This window comes from Nipponia nippon, unplaced genomic scaffold (assembly GCF_047370975.1).
Source record: "Nipponia nippon isolate SJK-2023a ecotype South Korea unplaced genomic scaffold, ASM4737097v1 scaffold_2, whole genome shotgun sequence".
Lineage (NCBI taxonomy): Eukaryota > Metazoa > Chordata > Aves > Pelecaniformes > Threskiornithidae > Nipponia > Nipponia nippon.
In genome coordinates this window covers 93,876,348-93,901,200 of record NW_028262336.1, presented here as the reverse complement: position 1 = coordinate 93,901,200, position 24,853 = coordinate 93,876,348, and the positions used below count along the sequence as shown (strand labels likewise).

General features: G+C 34.7%; 1 protein-coding gene across 2 annotated transcripts in view; it reads right to left on the bottom strand.

The window, feature by feature from the left end:
• Positions 1 to 24,853, bottom strand: part of DIAPH3 (diaphanous related formin 3) — a 255,482-nt gene that overhangs the window by 179,275 nt on the left and 51,354 nt on the right. For both annotated transcript variants that reach the window (XM_087756729.1, XM_087756731.1), the window contains exons 10-17: positions 10,509 to 10,619; positions 9,958 to 10,076; positions 9,708 to 9,824; positions 8,320 to 8,438; positions 8,120 to 8,184; positions 7,406 to 7,510; positions 4,819 to 5,151; positions 3,737 to 3,851 (exon numbers count right to left, since the gene is read on the bottom strand). In XM_087756729.1, the coding sequence (XP_087612855.1) occupies positions 3,737 to 3,851; positions 4,819 to 5,151; positions 7,406 to 7,510; positions 8,120 to 8,184; positions 8,320 to 8,438; positions 9,708 to 9,824; positions 9,958 to 10,076; positions 10,509 to 10,619 (1,084 nt within the window). The remainder of the gene's footprint in view (positions 1 to 3,736; positions 3,852 to 4,818; positions 5,152 to 7,405; positions 7,511 to 8,119; positions 8,185 to 8,319; positions 8,439 to 9,707; positions 9,825 to 9,957; positions 10,077 to 10,508; positions 10,620 to 24,853) is intronic.

Below are 24,853 nucleotides of genomic sequence, written 5' to 3'. Positions count from 1 at the left end.
TCATGCTTTCTTGCAAATATTTAAATGTATGTACACTTTTCAGTGACAATCAAATCTTTTCTCAAGTATTAACACTGAAAATATTCCATCCACATATTGACCTGTGTTTCCAGATTCTGAACTGATATTGTCCTCCCACATTTCCTGTGTAGCAGTAAATCTATATGGTTTTATGACAAAGGAGTTGGTTTTCCATTTTGCCCTTGCCTAATTCTTTCGTATATATAATCTTAGATTTCTTTAAGATTACAAATTTATTCTGAAACAAGAATAAATTGAGTCAATAAATAAATCACACTGTGTTTTCAATAAGTTGCTACAAGAATACCATCTGCAATTGATGCTTTGATACTTCTCATTGTTCCAGCTCAAAGTTTTAATTTTTATAAAACACGTTGCTTACACAAAATGATTCAATTTCTGGAAAGTGACAAAAACAGCTTTATCACAAGTAAAAGAATGAAGAAAAAGTACCCTATACCACCCATAGCCCTTGACATGGACTCATTATCACCATCACCATCATTAGTATTATTAAACAAGCAGCAGCACAGTGAAAACACTTCCTCCAGTAAGTTACCAAGACTGTTGTCAGCAGGTCAAAGAAGTGATTATTTCCCTCTACTCCCCTTCTCTCTCAGGGAGAAGTATCTGGAGTACTATACCAGTTTGGGGCTCCCCACTTCAAGAAAAATATAGATCTATAGGAATGAGCACAGTGGAAAATCATCAAGATAATTAGAGGGCTGAAACACAAGATGCAGACAGAAAGGCTGAGAGAGCTGTCAGTCTTGAGAAGGATAAAGGGCAAGGGAACTCTTACTGCTGTCTCAAACTACCTAACAGAATGCTACAAACAAGAGGGAACCAGATTCTTCTTGGAGGTGCACAACGAGCAAGAGGCAACAGACACAAGTTGCAATAAGAGATATTCCAAGAACGTGTTATGAAAAATGACCACAATGGTGACAAACACAGGAACAGGTTGTCCATCCATACATCTCCATCTTTAGGGATATCTCAAACTCAGCTGGACAAAGCCCCAAGCAATACGAACTAGGCTGACTCTCCTTTTACGAAGGTGATTGGACCACATGACCTCCAGAGGTCCCTTCCAAATTAAATAATTCCATGATTCAAGAACATGTCTCCACCATGACTCCGGACATCTTCAACAAGAGTGATTTTTTTTCTCCATTTCCAGTCCTTGCTCCATGTTACTACTCACTATTTTTCCTACACTCTCAAGCTAGATTCTCTTTTACTTTTTTATTCTTGCAGTAATGTTTCTTTCATACCTCCATAATATCTTCAGTTATTTCAATTGCTTCAATACCCATTCAGAATCAACATCATTTGTAACTTCTATACAAACATCTGCTAAAGCTTCAAATCTATTCTATACTGTTCTGTATTCCTTTTTCTAGTAGAAATTCCTCAGTGGATTATTTACATACACATAAGACTTCCTCTTCTGGATCAACACTGAAATACTTTTGGCACATCAGCTGGCAAAACGCAGCAACTGAACACTTGAGTACTTCAATGTGATTTTACTTAATCAGAATAAAATTCACTTAAAGTATCATTGAACATTCTGGTCCCTGCTTCCACAACTAGATATCTCTTCTTACACAATGATTTCAATGAAGAGTGCACAAGCAGACCGTTCAACAGAGTGGAAACCAGCTCATTCTTTACATGCCGTCATTAGGCTACAAAATCATTTTCAACTTCTCGTCTTTCTGGTCTCAGAGACAAAGCTTTAGAAATAGTCAAGGACTGTACCCAAATTGAGTCTAGTGAATAGCTTCCTGATTCTACTTTAGAAAGCATGGCATTAAATATCTTAAAGACTTAGAAGTGAAGAAAACAGGATGTCTCCAGTTTCTTTAGCAAGTTTTGTTATAATCAGTAAGTTATGTGTAAGCTACAAAGAAGCATGCCCTCTCTCCATGGTCATGAGAACAAAAGCCGTTACTTTGCTGCCTTTTGTACCAGAATTCATGCTCTTAATACGAGACACTGAGATGCCTGGTGCTGTCTACTTATGTGTTTAAGCATTCATGCAAATTTCTGTAAACTACTCACTTGAATAAAAACGAAATTTAGTTCCATGTTGCCTTTTAGACACCTACTTGCTGTTCTAAATAAAACCGTTAGTGTCTGCACTTCCTTTGAAAAATTAAGATGATGGCACACTTATATCACTCATGTGAGATGAGAGATTTCAAAATAAAAAAAAAAAAAAGCAGTAAGCTCCACCTGTAAATAAACAATTAAATTTGTCCCTGCAGGCTATAGCCTTTTAATCGCCCCTCCCTACCCCACCATTTAGTATAAGAGTATACTTCATTGATTTTTCAACTGTAGATCCAATAACTCTCTTCTATTAGGTTTTGTCAAAACAATGTATTCGGTCCATTCAGTTAAACTTCGAAGGGATGTTATCTTGTTATCTCTAATGTTCTCACTTTCTGTGGAGATTCACAATCCTCTTCTGAGCAATTCACATGTTTGGCCTGAACATCATCTTGTCTCCCAAATTTTACTATTTTATTATACATAGGGAACAGTATTTCCTCCAGTGGCTTTTAAAATTTCCAACCTGTTAATTCAGGGAACATTCTTGGGAATTCCCCTAACATTATAAAGACACCACAATTATCTTTTAGACTTATTCTAATAGATTCAAACAAAAATGTCTATGGTCTGTGAGGTTTTCTTGCCTTTTTACCTTTGTACAACATTCTTAATATTATTAAGTATCAACAGAAATAAACTGTAATACTCAACTGTAAATCTCAACTAAAAAGCCTGCTTTGACAAAAGCAAAATAAAGTTTTTGGTTATGGTAAAAAAAAAAAAAGAATTGGATAATACACACCAAAGCATACAGAAAAAAAAATGAAGAAACTTGAGAATGCCATGCACTATATTAAACAAAAATATCAAAGCAAAATTTGTAAAACAAACTAAAAGTATAATAATGCCTTTTCAATTTGAAAAGGAATTAATCATTGCACCCCTTTGGCTGCCCCAAAGTATTAAGTCTCTGATACCAATCAAGGCCGGGGGGGTGGGGGGAGGGGGGGAAATGTGTCAAGAAATAGCAGTGGAAATATAGGCATTTTATGTATGGGGCAGAATAACCTAAACTACTAGTGAGATGAATTACTTCCAGAAAAGGAGAAAAGGTTTAAAGCCAGGAATACTTTCAAATATTTTGCTCTTCCACAAGGCTTTAAAAGCTGAAGAAGCTAAGCAAAATATCAAAGGACATCAATGTTGCTACAGGTTTATTAGAAAGTAAAAGATTTCTTTAAAAGACTCTTCACCTTCATGGAATCAAAACACATCAATTATCATATGCATTCTGAGGGTAAACACATCATCTTTTGGACTCTAGGTTAGGTCACAGTATTTTATTAAGGTATTCTGCCAAAATTTTATAAATATTTTTTCAAACAAGACTGAATAAAAATCTGTATTATCCAGAAGCGTTTCTTGCAGGTTTTTTTGTAAGGTTTTACTTATAGGTCACACAATTTTTACCAAACTTTAAGTAAAATAGTTCAATATAGCAGTCTGGGCTTTTCAAACTTTTTTCTTTACACATTCCACTTAAAAAACAGAACAATAATGTTATATTCTGAATTTTTTCATATAGTACTTAAGCACCAAGAATTTTAAAGATACCTCTAAAAGCTGAAAGTTAAAGCAATCAGTTACTTACCCCTTTTTTGACAACAAAATGTAAGTTCCAATTTGCAAAGCATGTCAGCATTCTCATACTTGTCCTCTTCCACCTTAACCCAAAAGCAGGATTCTGTCATTTCCTGAGGCCTGATCTATAAGCAAGAGACAAAACAAAATTTTATTAATTAAGTTATTTTGATACTATTCAGAGACTGTGCTCTGTAGAGTCTAAAGCAAATGAAATACTTAAGAGCTCTGCAAAACACAGGAACTTTTGGTATATAACTCATCTTTAGAATTGTTATGATATTTCTGATTGAAGATAATAATGCTTTTGGACAAACTTTTTCTAACAATACAAAGCAATACAGACAACATACTCTGCTATCCAAGGTCTAAATGTAGCGAATTATATTTGCTGTAAATTTAAAACTTGCGTAAACTTTAAATAGTCTTTGAACACCGCTGGTTTAACTAGTTATTAAGTACCTTACTTTTTAGATTGTAGCTTTGATTGCTTCATAAAACTCTGAAAATCTTTTTACTGACTTATTTTGGTCTAAGTAATTATAGTTTCCAAAAGTCAGTAGATCGATAGTCCTGGTATACTTGATCCTGTCACAATGGAGAAGAAAAAAAAAAAATAAATGGACTCTAGATTTTTTCAACCATTAAATTTACATAAGTTTTCACTAAGGACAAATGGAGAGACCTGCAATGCTTCTTTCAACAGTCCAGGCTAGATAGACGCAAGACACTTGTTTGGAAACTGTATAGCTATCAGTACAATGCAGTGACTGATCCAATGTAAACAATTTGCTGAAAGACAAGGCACAGTAGGACCCAGAAAGCATTCTGGTATCAAGGTTGTATTAGTCTAGACCAGAAATGACTTTTCCAGGCATCTCAGAAAGTCAACAGATACTTGCCCAGATGATTCATGAGTCAGTGAAAGACAGCTTTTGGAAAACAATGAAAACTGAAGGCAGAAAGTATTCACATCTTACATAATTTTAACTAATGTATCAATTGCTCTATATAGTCTTACTCCTGACTATCTATTTACTGTAAGGTCTATGTAAGATTCTATATCAAGTGTTTGCCTTTAATCAGTACTACCTTGGACCAGTTGAGTCTTTTCATGGTAACCTCAGGTCTGAATTCTTTTTTAGGCTTCATTCCAAATGGCAAAGTACATGAAGGCGGAGACCACTGTGCTCCAGGCAGGCCTGATAGAGGTGGTGGTGGTGGAGGACCACCGAAAGCCAGAGGAATTCCCAAGCCATTCAAAAGTGGTGGAGGAGGAGGTGGAGCTGGTGGTGGTGGAATTGCTCCGTTAGAATGCAGCGGTGGAGGAGGAGGAGGCAGTTGATGTGGTCCTGCAGCGTCAAGTGGAATGACAGATGCATCTCCATGTGCTGATGGTAGAAAACCAGGTGGCAAGGAGCCATACTGATAAGAAAAATATTCTTATTCAGTTTCACATTTTTTTGTCAACAAAATGCCATAACAATCATAGTTTATAAATTATGTCCAGTAAACCAATTGAAAGTCAGTGCCATTTTTCTTGTACAGGACAATCAAATATGAATTATAACGAGGCCAACGTGCTTTTGATTTCATAATTAAGTCTCAACATTTGAAGCAGACATTCAGACCAGGGGGTGCATACCAAAAATGACAAACTGAAATGCTATATCCCACTTGTCATATTTCACCGACCATGGTCTAAGAAGGGTCTGATACGTATCATGATGAAATTTTATCTAGACTGCCATGGTTTAGCTCAAATTAAAAAAATAACATCCTAGTCTCTAATGTTCTTATTTATCTTACAGATTACAGAGAAACATTCCAAGGACATAATAGCAGAAGCTGAAGAGATTAGTAATTCTGTTGAAAAACAGGTATTTTCCAATATAGGAGCATTCTCATTCTACAGAATTGAAAGCACAAAGTAATGATGAAAAAAAATCCTTCCAAAAAATACAGCTGCCTTACACAGTGACTTCTTATTCTGTATAGTAAGAACATCTACACTGTATCAAGATAGGCTTATTAGCACTTCAGTAAGTCTAAAAAAATATGTTTATTTCTACTATTTGAAGAATTTCTATCATAGGCCTACAAACATTAATAAATAGGTACCTGACAAAAATAACAAAAGAATAAATGATAGTGATAGTATTAATCAACTTTTCAAAGTTGATTTCAAAGCTGAAACAGTCCATTTGATTTTTAAAAAACTGAGGGAAATACAATAAGCAAAGGATTTAATATTTTTAAAAGGAAATAGCTGAATATCAATAAATACAAATAAATCCATGCACAACAGTATTATTGTTTTGAATTTCTGAACATATGCATTGTTTGCATTGACAAGTAGACACTGAAGAATTAGGCTCTAATTACAAAAGAAATACATGAACAAATACCAAATACAACAAAAGAGTAAAGGAACGAGACCAGGAGAAAAATAGTCATAAGAGGTGGAAGTAGCCATGCTAAGCAGCAATTGATACCATAAGGAAACCAAATATTCCTCTTAAGACGGATTTAAGAATACTAAGTTGCAGTAATCAATTACTTGATATTTGCAAAACATTTTAAGTATCCCATTAACAGTGGGATAATTCACAGTATGATAATTAGTTAGCATAATCATATGTTATGCTCATGGTCTGCAGTTATATTTAATACAGTGAACAAGAGAAAAAGTAAAATATGAGAGAAAACCTATTTCACTCACAAAAAGTATTTAAGTACATTTTCAAGACACACACATAAAAATTCTTAATGAATGATATTTTTTTTAGAATACAATGATTTTTGTAATTGCTTTTTCTTAAGCCTGTTTGACTTTGACATTAACAGTTAATTCTGACTAGAAACCTGAATTAGAATGACGTTTTTAAACAGATCAAACCAGAGCTAAACTAATTTTCCTCACTAAGAAAATTAAATAAGCTCAAAAGTATAAAAAATCCCCTATGATCAAAACATACATTTTATCACCTTCCTATATGCATGTCTTCCCAATGTTGTCTTTCCTTAGCCATTTTTAGACTGTGCTTTTTATTCCAGGAAACAAAACACAGGAAAAAATCACTTGGTTACAGTCTCCTTACGCAGATTTTAGAGCTGAAGCAGTTACAAGTTAACTCAAGTGTTACTCTCAAAAATCTGCACTATTCCTCTCCATCACATTTTAAAATATCTATTTATGCTTGAAAACTGAAAAATTATCAGGAAATGTTTTTATCCAGCCACAGGTTCTTTCTTTCACTGCTAGATATCCATGGTAAGGCTTCAGCAAAGCAAACTGCGTAATGAATAATTTCCTGTGGAGGGATAAAGATCACAGTGATGAATGCTAATCTAAAGGCATAAGATTTGTTACCCTATGTGGTTAATTACTTTGGAAATATATGACACTGAAAGCAGAACCCAAATGAAACATAAGAAACTAGTTTAATTAACAGAGCTCAGGCACAAAAAGAATCATCTGGGAACTCAAATAGCTAATTAATGTCACACTACAATTCTTTGTATAAAACAGAAATAAAGGAAAATAACAGTCAATAATAATCGATAACAAGGATTCTTTGAAAAAACCTTCAACTGTACTACCAGAATCTGCAAAAGATGCAAAATGAAGTCCCTTTCAAAAACAATAATTCATACATTCATTTAAACCGTTTCATACCTTTGATTTAAAAGCTTGTAATTCTGCTTCAAGTTCATTGATTCTTTCTTCTTTTTTTTGCAGTAGGGCCTGGGTCTCCTGGTGAACTACAAAATCTTTTTCAAACTAAAAAAAAGGAAAGTTGTTGATACTAGTCAGTTCTGCATAGTTTCTTTAGATTCCACCTTTTCCTTTTGTGTTTGTTAAAACTCACGTGTTAACAATACTAAGGACACACATAACATATCTGCTATTCTAACTTCCATGTATCCACTGAGTGGAAGTACAATCTGTTACCACTACAAGCCATTACTATATGAAATGGCATAAAGTATTTAATATATTTTAAAAGTTGGAATTAGACAGAGTAGCTTAAAAAGTTGATGTACAATAATACAGAGTCTGTAGATACAAATGAGTCAATTCTTATTCTCCCACCGTTTATCTTGCTGAAAAAACTGATAACTGTTCAAATAAAGTATTCAGTTGATTTTTGGGAGACTTGTACATGAAACCTTAAAATAAATAGTAAAAAGGTTCTCAATTAAGGTTAACTACTTTACACCACTTTTCTCTGCTTCCTAGTCCACAAGAAACATCCGAATTCCCACTTAAACATAGAACTAATAGTAATTTGAAGTTAAAAACTATGCCATGTTCAGTTACACCATTCATGAAGCTACTAAGTAATCCCCTGTGTCCATCTTATGATCATATAACTTAAAAATTACTTACTTTTCTGGAAAGTTCAGAAGCCCTCTCTTCACATTCTTCTAATCTTGCTTTATCTACACAAATATCTTGAAAAAATAAACAAACACACTTGCACATATACAGGGAACACAAGATTCTTCATCACATGTACAACTTTAACTTGGTTTTTGGAATGTATAAAGAAGTATGATACTGCAATCATTTCCAAACATAGTACTTACCTACTAAGTGGCTGAAATTTATATCTAATCTTTTACGATACGTGAAATCTGGGTCTGTTCCACTTCGATGTAATACTATCTGGGACACACACTCTTCAATTAATTTGAAATACTGTGGACTAAAGACAGAGATGAGTTCTTTTACAGCATATTTATTTATTAATGTATACTTAAAATCTTGTCTATGAACACGGTAATGTCAAAAGATTTGGGCTGACTTATTTCCATAGAAGGGTAGGTGCAAGCCCCGAAAGTCTCAAAGGACAAATACATCTGACAGTTTCTTACACCAGAACAGTGTGCACAAAGCCTGAAGAAACAGTGGACCTAAAGATAAATGATAGTATGATATTATATTATGATATTATAAACTCTGCATCTCTACCCCTACGGAAATACAGGAAGGAAGATCTCCCTCCTGCTTCCTCCCAGTAAAGAGAAGGCTATTCCTTCAGCTTGATCCCTTCTGGGTTTGTGACTTTTGTAACTATGGATGCATTGCAGCCCTGCTTCAGTAAGAGGAAAGAAAAGCACCTTGTTCTAAAATTCTGGGCAGTATGACAGCTGGGTCACTTGCCCAGAACATGCAAGCTGTGAATTCAAACCCTTTTAGGTGGAAGAGGTCTAGCACAGGGGTACCCATGTCAGGCAAGCACTCTTAACCTCTAAGAGTACATCTGTGCTACACCTTGCCTGAAATGCAAGGTTATGCAGAAAGCTATGCAGAAAACAGACGACTTTCCTTCCCTGTTCAGTTCATATCTGGTTCCTCCAGTGTTTTTCCTCAAAAACAACACAAGCAGATTTTAAAAGGAAAGTTTTTGGCAGCTTCAAACAACTAAGATTTTATTAACTATTTCCCTGTAATTTATCTGACGAATTTTCCAGGAGACACTAACATGTTCACACTGACCTATAATATATATTGAGAATACTCAATTCCCAACCAAAAGTTACTCTAAGTTAAGCATATGTTCAGATTTCTGTATAAAGTGCACTTCTGTGCATATTTGGTTATGTCCTTTGGCTCAAATACACCACAATATTACAATGCTACTGCCATGATTTATAACCAATTAAGAGACCTGTCCTGATCACTTATACTTGCAGTCAATAAGGTTCAGATCTCAGGAAAAATAGCTTTCTATATTTATATATAAAATTGTATCCTAAGCAGAAGAGACAAAAACATACATAACATATATAGATGGCATTCTTATTCGAAGCTGATACTTTTGAATATGAGTTCACAAAGGAATACTTACAAATTGCAATTCACAGAAAAAAACTAAACTATATTTATCATTAAATTTATGAAATAAGTATTCTATTAGTGACTAAATGACAACAAAATCCATAATTAACATTTAACATAGCATTAAACATACCGTATAAAATAATCATTTCTTATCAGCAAAAGATGTTGGAGAATAGAAAGAAAATATCCTTCAGCGCTAGTGTCCTTAACTGTATTCCACACCATGTTGTAAACATCATTTACTTCAGTAAAAGTGTTAAGGAGAGTAATAGCAAGGAAAAAAATATCTCAGAACTTCTTTAAACAGAAATTATACCAGAAAAATGTCCATTATACACTTTATTTTGTTCATATTTCTCTTGCTGCCATCAAAAGGATATTCTAGTTCAGATCTAATATCTTCTAAACGATGAGAGAATTCGATCATGTCTTCTTCCTTATGCTCATTGAACACTTTCAACTGAATATCTAGTGCTTCATTCTTTATACATTTCAATTGCTGCAAAGAAGAAACAGTAGAAAGGTTTGCAAAATTAGCATTTCCATACGTAAATAAACCTTATCTTTTTAATAACTTCCATAAATCTATGTTATTTTAAAGTTTAAAATTACAAGAACATATGAGTTAAGTTAAATATTCATAAGGTAAACATGGCTTCAGCCTGGATTAACAGGTGTCTGCACAACAGTCTGTCACATGTTCTAAATCAAAATCCTAAAATGCTAAGGAATCAGCGTAAAGTTCAGAGAGTACACTTCACCTTTTCATTCCTGTTTTAAGACTGATTCTCATATCTAACTGCTTATGCCCAGACTTAATAAAATGCCTCTGAGAATAATTTATTAGAACTTGTTCTCCTATTCCCCCTCTCAAGCTCAAATAGTCCAATAATTTAAATAGTATTGCAAGGAGAGACTACAAGACGCTTACTGGCAGTATCTCTTTCAATCCACTGCGCATAAATTCATTTCTGATGTGAAGCCTAAAATCCAAGTCATCAGGAGACGTAACGAGAGCATTGATGAGCTGCATGCAAGCTACCTATAACAGAGGAAATATTAAACTATTTTATTTCTTAGATTTCAATATGTATCACAGTCAAAAAGACATAACGAACTACTAATTAAGACATTACATCATGTTTAATTATCACTCTACTGTAATCTTATAATTAAGATACTTAAATTTCTTATCAGCCACGAGCTATAAATAGCAAACACTAGTTCACAAATTTCCATAAAAATGAAATATTTTCTCACTTCATTGAATTTTGTCATTTTATACAAATAGCAAGTCCTTTAGTAAATGAACTTTAGCAGATTGTAAATGCCTTGATAAGCATAATATATAAAAATCAATGTAAATATACATTTATCTATACATATATATACAAAGTTACTGACATAATAGAAATGGTAAAGGCTAAAGTCTGTGTGAACAGTGGAAAAGGTATTAGAAGACAAAATTCTGATTAAACTAAACCAAACCTGAAGAACAGAAGGGGCTTTTTTCCCTTCTTTTTAAAAATCTTCCCTCTTTAAACATACTGAGTGTCATAGAATACTTCATGGGAACCAGTACTCCAGCTCAAAAGCAAGCATCAGGTCAACTATGATGCCTGTATCAGTCTGTGGTTAACTAGTGAGTTTCTCTTCTGAAGAATCAAGAGGTTGATCTTGAAAACCCATAGCCAGGAGCAGCAGGAATTCACTGTCCAGATTCACAAGCCTTTACAATAATGGCAACTTATTATTAATCATTAATAAGGATGATAACAGCCATTATTTCCTTTTTTTTTTACCCTCTTTATTGTTTGCACATCTTGCGTCAATGCACAGGAAATGTGTTATTCGTGTATTTCCAGCATTTTAAGGGGTTTTTAAAAGCACAAGTCAATTAGGATATGTCTTCTGGCCTAATATACTATGTAAACAAGTAAAGCAATCTGGTTCAAACATTTCCTCTGTTGTAAAGCCTTTTATCGTCTAGAAAATGATGACGTATTATGCTGTGGCCAGGCAAAAGAAGACACCAGGAACATACTGTATCAGTCATCTTCAAAGTAGGTATAATTCCAAGTACTGAATTTACATATAGTCACCAGAAGAAATGGATGGCCAAGCTACTTTGATACAGACTGTAAGAAACAACAGCACTCATTAGGTTTCGAAGAGGAACATGCTAAGATTAAATGATAACACAGACTACAACCATGATCCTACCTTTATCCTACTGCAATGAATTTAAGTATGAAAGTAGTTTTATATATTATTTTAGCTGAACTGTTATGGGGGTGCATGGCGGACAGCATAATTTAGGCCCACTTGACAGTAATGTTAGTATATGTAGAAGAACTTCAGTTAACTCAATAGGAGAAGGGAATAGCTTAGTTATAAGAACATGTAACAAGTGTAAACAACCTGTTAATCAACGTGAGAGCTGTGAACCTGTTGAGAAAATCAAGTCAAGCAGACTGAGAGTTCCAGCAGGTTGTTAGGGACCAAGTGTTAGAATGACCCAATTAAGGATCAGGCATTCTCCACCCAATCCCATAAATGATGGTATTTGGAGTCACTTGGAGAGAGAATCCCAAGGGCATCAGAACTCTGTGCCAGGAGTTAGCACCATCTCTCCAACTTCTGGAGATGCCTGAGAGGACAAGGATGCTCAAGGGAGGATGCCGTGGTATGACATGATTGGAACCACTGTACTAACCAATCTGACACCTCTCCTGGACAACAGCATCTATTCTTATATTACTCCATCATACAACATACTTTGCATCAACAATAACTTTAAAACAGTAATAGGAGGAGGGAACAAGCTTTGCTCCTTCCTCTTACTTGAAGGAAGAGCCGAAATTAAGTTCTACTCCCTCAGAACTTCTATGAAGCTCAGTACATGCAAATATCTATATTTGCATAATAATAAAAAAGAAAACTATTGCTTTTACTTTATTGACATCAATAGGACACAGCACACTAAATTCAATTATTTAAATCAACTGCATAAAAATGTTAAGATAAGACTTCTGTAACTTACTCCAGTTTTAGAAAATAATTATTCAAATTACAACATCTAAACAAAATAAAACAACACAAGGGGGGGGGGAATCAAAACTTTAGCTGATCAAACATGAAGCTGCATTAAAGCAGACAAAAAAAAAAAAAAAGGAAAAAAAAGTTTGAGGGACAACTTGCAATAAGCATCTGTGATTAACACATCTTTTTCCTCGAAGATAATCAAAGAAGGAAGACAACCAGAGAATCTGTAGGGTCAGTAAAAGATCACAGTGAAAAGGAGTACCCAAAGAAAACAAAGGTCACAGCAATAATTCATCAGATGTTCTACTGGGGTGCGAAAGGAGCTCCCAAAGTAGAACAGAGACACAAACAGGTTCAAGGGTTGGCAGAAGAACTTACAAAACAAAGCCAACAATGAGAACTCACAAAAGAGTATTCACCCAAAAGTTCTGAAGAAAATTGAGGACAAAATTACACTACTGCATTTAAGTTCTTACTGAAAGGCATGCTGACATCCAAGAAAAGGAAGATGGCAGAAATTATATTGATATTTACAAGGACATTTTCAGGAAGATCTGGACAACTACAGACTGGTACGCTTGACTTTTCTACAGTGCAAATATACTGAAAGTATGATCGAGAACAAAAATAATGAGTAACATGAAAAAAATGCAACATGAATAAACGAACAGTATGAAAAAAATGCAACATGAATAAATGAACAGTATGAATAAATGCAACATAGCTTTGATAAAGCAAAATCCTGTTTCACAAACCCTTGAAAGTTGTTTGAAAGGCTCAAGGAGCAGGCAGGAATGCCCTGATTGGCATAAGTTTGGACTTCAAAAAATAAAAAAAAGTTTGTAAAATGTCAAAAACGTTTAGAAAAATTTAGGAAACAGTATGTTAAGTAGCCAAATTCCAAAATACTACGCAATAATGTTGCATTTGATGTTTAGAAGCTTCTTTCTTTAAAAAAGCTTTTAGGGCTCAAAAATTATTTGGCTGTATTAAGGTTTGTTGAAGTAGTGTTTCCTTGCTACTTTTTTCCTCACTGTAAGTCCACCTTTTTATTTTAAGCTAGCAAAGTGTGTAACGTAAAAAATTAATAAAAATAATAATAAAATAAAAAATAAGGCTAGAAACTGCAAGGCAATGAAAGCCTGTTCATGTCCTTTCTCCATATTCTTCACAGTGAGATCAATTACACCATTACCTAATGAGTAACAATAAAAAACGTACACATATTAAAGAGGAATATACCTATGGTGTGTTTTCTTTCAGAAAAGTACTGGCACTACATTACTAGCAGTCAATTTTAAAAGAACTCAGTTAAATAGGAATACAGGTAACAGGACCACAACCTTGATCATTCTCTCTTAAATAAAATATGTTCCCTTGAGAAAGATCTTTCAGATTTGGGGCTTCTTTAAAGTTATAAATAAGAAACAATCCTCATTTATACTTCACTGAACAACCCACTTGGAAAGCTGCTAAATTGATAACAATTTGGAGCTTTAACTCTCATGGTAGATTCTTCATCTTTGTAGTGTCTGTCAGAACTATTCTTATTTCCCTAATTTATGCAATATGATGCTGTACATACATCTACAGTATTTTAGAAACCTAAAGGAAAATATTACTTACTTAACTTATCATTTATTTTGTTCAAGTAAATCCAAACAAAACTTTTATATGACTCCTGAAGCCTGTTTCTGTGTATGTACTATTTTTAAGAGTTATTGTAATATTTGTTTGTTTGTTATTGCCAAAGCATCACTCTACACTAGGTAACAAAAAGTGGTGCTAACCCCAAAAAAGGAAACTATAAAAACCAAAAGATAAATAAAAAGAAATTCCTTAGACTTACCTACATCCAAACCCCACACAACAATAAAAAAATATTTAAAAACCACATAAGGGCCCCAATCCACTTTTCAAAAGTGGACCGAATAAAACCTTCCAGTAATTGTCTTAACAGCACCCAACAGAGAAGAAATTAGGACTTTCCTGTTGCACAACCAAGTATTTTTGAACACTGAAAAAGCTCCTCATATTCAGTATTTGTCTGTCATGTCCTTTAAAATCTTGTTCAGAACATGTGGCCTTGTAGCCCAGTTATTTTTCCTGGTAACAGGCTACAGGCTTTGTATTAAGCTAACACCACATGCTTCCAGACTTTTCAGGTTTATTGAGACTTGGCTTGCCTGCCTGGAGCTCTGTTTTGGCTTATTTATCTGCAACAGGATTTGTCCAGTAACAGAATGACTACCACCCCACTAATTTTAGATATTGCTTAGCCTTGTACAAAGTTTACTGTTACATTCATTTCTATAACTAGCAGATAGCAATATGACCCTAAATAAAATGCAGCATAGAAAAGTAGAGGCATGGGATGCAAGCAGACACATGTGTTAGCACTACTGAGAGTAATTTGATTCGACCATTAAGACTTCTTTTACAATAACAACAAGTTCTTGGCTTTGAATATAAGGTGTATTCCTTAGGCCCTGTCCTGGTCTTGGCTGGGACAGAGTTAATTTTCTTCTTAGTAGCTGGTATAGTGCTGTGGTTTGGATTTAGGATGAGAATAATGTTGATAACACACTGATGTTTTAGTTGTTGCTAAGTAGTGCTTACACTAGTCAAGGAGTTTTCAGCTTCCCATGCTCTGCCAGGTGCACAAGAAGCTGGGAGGGGGCACAGCCAGGACAGCTGACCCAGACTGGCCAAAGGGCTATGCCATACCGTATGACGTCATGCTCAGTATATAAGCTGGGGGGAGTTGGCCAGCGGGCAGCGATTGCTGCTCAGGGATGGGCTGGGCATCTGTTAGTGGGTGGCAAGAAACTGCATTGTGCATCACTTGTTTTGTGTATTCTTTAATCATTTTATTTTTTTTTGTTCCTCTGCTGTCCTATTAAACTGTCTTTATCTCAACCCACACGTTTCACTTTTTTTTTTTCCCCTCGATTCTCTCCCCCATCCCACTGGGGAGGGGGAGGGTGAGAGAGCAGCTGTGTGGTATTTAGTTGCCAACTGGAGTTAAATCACGACGGGCCCACAAACTGCACAAGCTGTAGTGTCACAACGTGGTGGAGAATCTGATCAGCCTTGTCTGTAATTTGGACGCAACAAATGGTAGAAAATGCAGGCAACAAAAAGAGTTAACATTTAGCACAACAATATGTTAGAGAATGTATTATCTTATTATCTAAGTATGGGCTGTATTCTTTATTCTTAAACCTTTTTGTATTTGTTTTAGTATGGGTCCACTTTATCAAACCATCCACTTTACCAGTATTTATATTTTTCTTAAGTAGCCATGATGAAAATTTTTACTTCCCCTAATTCTGAGCTTATTTAGTTGAAATCTGTTATACCATCACCGATTTATCTCTCTGGAGTACGGAGTCTTTCATTCAATTGCATTTTCTTGATTCAATTAGCTCTGCCACTCAAAACCAGTAATTCAGTACATTAACAGATGCCACCAACACCTGTACTCCTGTTAACATCAGTGAGGCATTTCAATGATTGTAGACTTCATTGGACGTCACTATCATACGGTTAGTAATACAGTACAGCACTGCAAGGTTACAGTTACATTTCTAATAAAGTCAAACTCCATGTTGTTTGATTACATCAGAATTGGAACCTTTGTCACTGTTATCAGTAGTTTAAAACAGTATATTTTCATGAAAAACTTTATGTGAATGGACTGCTAAGGAAGGAATCAGCATTTATCACACTTGATTTCAATTATCAATGAAGAGGCAATCAGAGACTGAACAAAGTACGCTACTGTGAAAATCCTGATTCAAGAGCAAACTACAGTTTTCTCTTTGAGATAGCAATGCAATTTAGATTAAAGGATGTCTACAGATGTAACTGCTGTCAGAAAAAAAGGTATTTTCTTTTAATTTGCCAAATCAATAAGGTACATGTGCACATGTGCTATTCAAATAGAACAGAGACAGGATAGGACAATGAAAAGCAAGAAACACATCAGTAAGAAGTACTGCTATTCTAGTACTTTAGTCAAATTTGATGAAGTGGGAATTTGATTGCAGTTCATAACCAGAACATACTTCAGCTTTTCTGGAATAAACAAGGTAAAGATATACTGGATTATGTTAGCAAACTATTTCTATAGGAATAGAAAGACAAAGCAATAGTGAAAGTTCCAAACAGAAATCTACAAAAAGCAGAATGAGAAAAGGTTATACAAGAGGATGCAAACACAAGTCTAAGCAAGGCATTGCTTAGACATCTACCTTTGAGTAATTTCCTTCATGAAAACTTAAAAAAAAAAAAAATTAAAAAGACTAGTGATAAAGACAACAGCAAGAGCCTGTTACTAGATCACATTTAAAACATGCTCCAAATGAAACTATCATTCAATATCTAGCAGTTAGCATATAATATTTAAATCACACATTATCGCAATAATTTGAAATTCGTTCATTCACTTAGAAGTGGATCACAGCAAGATAGATCTGTTTAGTAAACCTAAAACCTGTAAGGAAAAATGTGTTAGATTCTGTCAAGAAGAGAAGCAAGCCTGTGAACATTTTAGTAACACTGCAGTCTGGAAAGTTAGATTTTGGGGGAATATGCCAAAACCAAGAGAAAGAGAAAAACACGCCTCTTAAGCTTGATTAACAGAATACAAGTGGCTTATTAAAAGGCAGTTTTAACCAATAGTGCATGGAAGACTCAAGAGCAAAGAAACTTCTTGCTATCCTAAACTTTGCAGCTGGAAAAACAATATATTAATATTACCCCATGTTTGAGAGTAAGTCAATTAAAAAAAGTAGCAAGCTTAGTTCAGTTAGTGTCTGCGTAAGGCACAGGAATAAACTCAAACACAGTTCTCAAGAGTTTTCTAAGACAACACAGTTCAAGCTCCAGATATCTGCATTTAGATGCCTGTATGTGGACAGATATATCTACGTAGCTATATGCATAGCTAAACTCCCATTCTTGTTAATCAGTAGCCTGCTAGATTCTTCTTTAAAGCTCTTCTTTAAGATTCCAGATTTTAAAAGATCTTCTTTATGACACACATGGAGTGACCAGGGCACTCTAGGATCCATTGTCTTTACTGACTAGGGACCCAATTCATCAGCTATAACATGAACACATAGTATACAGAGTACCGTTACAGCTGCTTCAGTGTGTCCCATCTGGTTTACAAATGCCAATCCAGAAGGGTGGGAATCTCCTAAAGGAACAGCGTCCTACCTACAACGGCATCTGGACTGACATTTGAAGTTCACACATGGACAAATAAATTGCACCTTGGATTTCCATTGGTTATATGAGAGTTTAGACATCTAGCTCCCATGCTTGATGGGTTGGCTTACCTGCAGACTAAATCCTATTCAGCATCTTACATTGCTAAAGACAAAGATCTGCTATTTATTTAGAAAGCTCATTTGTTCCCAATCTACCAATTTTTTTAAAAGTCTGATATTTTACCTCCATCTGTGTCTATTTGTTTAGGAAGAAAGTCTCAACCACAAAAATGCCTCAGAAAAACAAAAAGTAAAGTCTGTCATGATTTTTTTTAAATTACAAAGATAGAGGTACGTGACTTGTTTAGAAATACCAGATAATGACTTTCTCATCTTAAAGAAGTTCTAAATCTGTTTAACAAAATGCTTAAAAAAATCTGAACATTCAAATACAGATTGGTATTTAGAATTATTAAATTACCAGAAAGCACTACTGACTTCAGATTCAAGCAATGAGTTTGTTCCCTGCTTCTAGAGTGTGGCTACTAATCAAAGAAATGCAGTAGAAATAACAGATATGGTAATTTCTTCCACAAAAAGAGACTGTCCAGTCTCCAATGCTGCTAATAAAGGGTTAGACCAAAGAGAAAACAGAGTCCAAAGAGTTGAAAGAACTTCTTAAGGGAGAAAGGAAGCTACAGATAAATAATTCTTTTCTTCAAGTGCTTGTCTCTATGTGCATTCATACTACACACAATTCCAAGGAGTATCCACTCATAATTATTTGTCTTCAATGTTCCTAATTAAGCAAAAATTGAAAAACATTTCTCCCAAATGTAACACCATTCCTTGACAATTCTCAAAGTATGTACCACTTAAGTAAAATGCCTGTGACGCTCTACCTGTCAGCTCTATAAACGTCAATTCTTGGTACACAGAACAACCAGTCACTGCTTGCACTCCAGATGAGTGGGCCCTAACTGCATTCTTTTACGCTCAATTACCTTGGACAAGATTCTGTAAACAGACTGACAGCCTTTTAAATTTTCAGCCACGGGCACAAGGTGGAAAAGCTGTGTCCATTTCAAAAAAGATGTCTCATCTTCAATGAATTAAGAGGTGCTTCTGCTGAGATAGTATGAGGTTTAGTGAAGATAGGTAAATTAGCTTCCTAGGAAGCCAGAAGTCACTGTGAGCAAAACATTCTGGGCAAATGGTCTATATCTAAAACCAATTCATAAAGAGTTGTAGATTCTGTAGGTGGAGGTATTTTGTCAGTCTGCTCTTGAGAAGGTGCCTGAAGAAGTGAAATTATTTTAGGCTCTAACAGCGAAAGGCATATGGTAATACACAGCTCTCTGGTGTACCTTCTAAAATTTTGTTGTGGTGCTGAGGACTGCAATTTCTAAGTACTCTTTCCTGAAGGGCACCTCTAACCCAAACAGTAATTACATCTTGAGAGTATCCCGCTGTTTACAATAGGCATGCAGTGAAGGCATGTAGAGGCACTTTCCTTTCTTCAGGGAACAGCCAAGAGCACATCTTTCACTTCACCTGGCAGTCTAGTTAGATGCTTCCTTCCTTTCTTCATATCTAAAGAACTGCAGCTAAGTATAGTCCACTATGTTAGTTTTCAGAGGGCTTTCGGGTCTGTGAGTATATTCCATCTGGAATACTTTTAATGCCCTGCTGCCACATGGTAGGGATATCTACAATACTTGACTTTGCATATTTATCTGAGAGATGGGCATATATTGATGGATGCAGACAAGTTATTTTTGGTAGGGAAGAACTTTGCATGGAAGATGATACAGTTCACCTGGAATGTCAAAATTTTGAACACTTTCCTCCATGAGAAACTAGACCAATGAGATCAGATATACTCTGCTAAGTGAGAAGTTACAGCTTGAAATTCTAATCCTCTGCGATTCTAACCGGTGATGTCTATAAAGTTACAAGATGCATTTTCTGAGGATTCCACAGTCTGTACTTTAAACTTGCATTTTACCCAGCTGAAGATCAGACAAATATACCTGGTCCTTTTCTGGTGGAAAATGTCAGGTACCTCTCAGTAGCTCAGAGCAGCTTTTTCCTCGCATAAACAAGGCAATAAATACTAACTATGATAAGTATCGTGTTATGTCATATCTTGCCTATTTGAATAAGAGGAACTGCGGTAAGATTTTCTACTTCACTTCTCTCACTCTTACTGCAAGTATGCATTTGTAGAAAGTCTGTAAAGATAATGCATATTTAGTTAAATTCTGCTTGCCAGTGTTAAACTGGATGTAGATTTGGCTTTAGTACAGACACTATACTGACGTTCATCAATTATTTACCCTTGCTAAAGACAAAAATTCTTAGTAATGACTTTGAGATGTACCATCCACATGCATGTACATTTACATGGATCTTAAACAAATATTATCAGTCTCTACATTTAGGTAAGGTGAGCTTTGCTCTGATTCATCCTATTACATACACAGTTATGGAAAGGATCTCATTAACATAGAACAACCAAGAGTCACCAAGTGATTCAGCTAACCAAAATATCACAGACTGTACCATCTCACATTCTCATAGTATTAGATGAAAAAGAAAGATGAAATGATATTCCCTGACAACTAAAAATACTAGAGGGTAATGCTACTGATTAATAGATAAGACCTTTCACTTTGTCACAAAAACACTTCTCCTAGGACAGGCATGAAGTACCTGCAGGTTTCCACAGGGATGATCAGTGCTCATTTTTCAGGAACTTAATCAGAAAAGGAAGAATTGCACCTCTGCTTCAACATTGTACCTCTTCTCAGTTCTAACTGGAAAATTAGAAGGAGCTGGCATCTGCAACTAGAACTGTACAGAAGAACAGCAGTCTTCCATTAGTTAAACTGCCTGCTTGAGGAACGGTGATGAAAGATGATGATTAGAGAGTAGAAGCATGCATTTGATTCTACAAGAAGAATGAGAAGAAGCGGGCAACACATAATTTTTGTTGTTGTCATCATTGTCTTAAATACATAAAAATGGGTTGTGTCAGAAGAGCTGTATTTCCTGCCTCTGTGAATTGAACAACCAAAGTATTAGACTTTTTCAGTTGTCATCGTAAGTATGTATATGGTACCAGATTGCCTTGTATGCATTTTCTTGAGCACAGGCTTAAGATGTTGAATTACATTTATTTTAACAAAACCAGAAACTCAATATTACTCCTGGCTGTACTTATATTCTGAAACTATGATCACTTAAACGTTTAAGTATGCTTTCCATAATTTTGGATTTTATGAAAGATAGAAGGGAGAATATCTTTTGCTTTCAACAAATGCAAAAAGTAGATACATAGAGTTTTCACTAAAAATACAAAAATCATCATACTGAGGCTTTTTACGTATTCAGCCTTCAAGTAACAGAAAAGGTAGTCAATTCAAAATTGAAAAGGTCAGTTGCTAGTGTCAAATTGAACTGCCACAAAGCAAGCCTACATATATCAAGCAGATAATCAAGGAAAGTATGCCAAGTAACTGACAACTGTAAACTTTTGTCTCATTAAAACACTGTCAAATTATCCACCAGGACAATGTCATTGTTATAAAAGTTTACAACTGATTCACATGAGGAACCTTGATTTTTCTGATCTTAAAAAAAAAAAGAAATCTAGCAACTATTTGTGGAGTCTGAAAAAGAAAAAAAGCCTTTTAGCAGAAAGAATGTGTTGAAATGGAAGCTTAACTCAAAAAAAAAAAGAGAAGAGAACTTTCATTAAAAGTTTCCATGTCTACATAAAACACAGCAAATGAAACAGGAAAATGTTATATCTTTTCAGGAACTTTAGGGTAACACTCTCAGTAAAGCCAAATTAAAATATTTAGCTTAAGTATTGCAATTGTAACATTTTGAGTAGTGTGTCAGTTTTAAAAATGCTCCTATCTTCTATATCAGAGGATAACAAAATACCAAATAGAGGTATAGCATAATCATGAGCAGGCATAACTAGTAGAAAAGTACTTGTTTAACATCTGAAGAGTGGTCCTAGAAAAATAAAAGTTGTTACTGCACAGTTAACAACTCAGCTAAAGTTTTCTGCGCTAATTCAGTTATCTCATCAATGGTATCTCACTAATGGAGTTGAGCATCACTGTAAATAGCGAGTATGAAAGTGCTCATGTTTATAAGAAATATCTAACTGGTTAGAGAAAAGGTCAGCTATGACCTTTCTTCCCTGCATATCAACTGTCTCAACTGCCAGTGATATTGCTATCTACCTATTTCTTAAAGGGGTTGCTTACCTACAACTGTTCACAAGGGATTATAATTTCTGAAGCCTATTCCCAAGTGTTGATGAAAAAAGCTACCATCTGTTCACCTTCAGTTTAATCTGCAAGACATATTTATAGATTTAGAGAGGCCCTTATAAATTTATTTAATTTTTAAAAAGGGGGAAATGGGCAAAATGCCCATTTGTATACCCATCACTGGCAAAGGGAGAAGTACATAGGATTAATTTAATTTACCTGTTGCCTCAATAAATTAAGGGGATGCTTTTAAGGCAGTTTCCATGTGCTTTTTGAACTGTATAGAAAAAGGAAGTTATAGATAGCTTTTTTTCCTTATTAAATCTACACACATGCAAATACATGCAACTCCTGAAAATTCAGGATCACATTTGGAAGCCTACCACTCAAAACAAAATGTTGTTAATTTCAGGACACTGAATACCTATAAGCTAGTAAAGAATAGTCATAGAAGTACTGCTCTTCATACTATTAAATTTTAGGCATCTCATATAAGTGCTGTGATGGACCTGGAAGTTCTCAAACCCTTACATGCTCTATAGAGAATATAGGCTCTTAAATTCTCTTAAATTAGATACAATATCCTGAAATTGGAAAATATAATTTCCATGATCTAAAGCATTTCTCCCTACTGAATCAAAATATTTTTAAAATTTTTATTGATACCCATAATCATGTCAAGGAAAGAAGAAAGATGCTCAGCCAATATAAAGAGACACTGAACTACCATTATTCAACATTAAAACTAAATTCCTGCATTTGGACGTTTGGGTTTTTTTTTAAATTCTTTGACTGATTATATTTATGCATAAAATTTTCTTAATATTTATTATATATGGGTTTTTTACCTTATTGATTATACTAAAAGAATAGAAATAAGCATAACAGAAAATCATCAAACTTTTCATATTTTTGTTTTTCAGGTTGATCAAATAAGAACAAAATTTTTTACTTATATTATGACCCCATATCAAAGTAAACCAAAGAAGTAAAACAAGTAAACCAAGAAAGGGTAAAACACATACAAATAACAAAAGCCCCAGATGCAGTGAGCCAAATGTTATATTGTCCTGAAAGTCTGATGTGCCCAAGCTTGCACACCTGGCCCAAATTCATACTGCCTACTATTTCAAGGATGGTAAAATATGGAGAAAAAAAAATCATACTGAATAGGAACTTGTTAACTCAACATCATTCACCTTGAAATCTAAATGAAACAAAGGCCCCAGAGGAGAACAGAAATATATGAATCATATATTTAAATTTAATACTGAAGAACTGCAATGATTCTTGCCAAAATTCTTACCTAAGGTAAGGATCTGCTGCTACAAGAAATTTGTGTCCAGTCTGGAAAATGCAGACTAAAAAGTCTTGGAAAACAAGAAATTTGTTGTATTACAGTCTACATTTTCCTTCTGGAGTCGCTTTCCAGTCCCCCTACAACTGGAGCTCAAAGCTCTTTCTCCCTCTCCTTGCTAATCTTAACTGTAGGTTGAGCCTTACACAAAGCCCCCCAGGCACTGCTCAAAGAAAAAATTTATTACTCTACAGTTCTCCTTACAGTCCCTTTCCAGCCCCACTCTAGCCTTGCCAATATAAGGTCTCCCTTTTGACCCTTAAAGCATTTACTATGCCTTACATACTATGCAATACATTAGCAAAATATACAAATCTGGGGGGAAGGTGGAAGGAAAAAAGACAAATCTTTCTGTACTAAGTCAGAATCAACATCTTCTATATGAAGCCAATACCAACCTAGTACACTTTTAAAAACAAACAATAAAAGAAATATAAGAACAAACAAAATATCCTACATTTCCATCCAATAAAAATTATTGCTTGGAGAGAGCCTACTTGACCCTGAAGTTGGCTGTCTGTGGTTCCTAAAAAACTTGACTATCATCATTGGTAATGGAGTGCAATATGCACTACAGGCATTTAGAAATCTTCAAGGTTGGAAGGAAGGAAGGAATTAGAGAATTCATAAATTCTTTTATTTTGTTTTCATTCAAAACTTTTTAACTCAGTGTAATAAATCCATGCTGAGATAAACAAACATTTATAAGATTAAGAAAAAAAAAATTCAAATTAGTAGATTGTCCTTCCCTCAGTTATCACGTCACCTGGCAAATTACACTATGGCTATGTATTCCTGCCACCAGAAAACTGAACAATAATTTAAAGCTGAATTTGTCCTATCATAGTAACTGATTCCCACTATGGCTATGACAGCAATATTTAAAGAAAAGGAAAAAAAGAAAATCTTGCTATCAGATCTCTTGCTCAGGACAGAGAACACAGGGATACCTATGCACACTACAACAAAAAGCAAACAAACAAAAGAAACAGAAGGCAACCATTTCTGTGTCAAATCAAAGTAACTGAATTTAACTGACTTTATGCTGGATACTAATTTTCTGTCTCCTTCATCTTTTGTATGATATACCCTTGACCTCAGTTTAGCACTCTTAGAATGTGCATTCTAGAATGCACTTCAGAAAACAAAGTATTTGATAGTGATTTTCACAATACTGGGTAAAAAAGAAAGACTGTTTACCCAACAAGTTATACTACAAATTAATATCTAGACTACTAAAAATGGTTAGAAAGCAACTTATTCAGAGACTACAAACAAGGTAAATAAATAATTGTAACTGTAAAAAGCTCTGTTCTAGAATGAAGATGCATGAAATCACATAATAGGAAGTTGAAGATGGGAG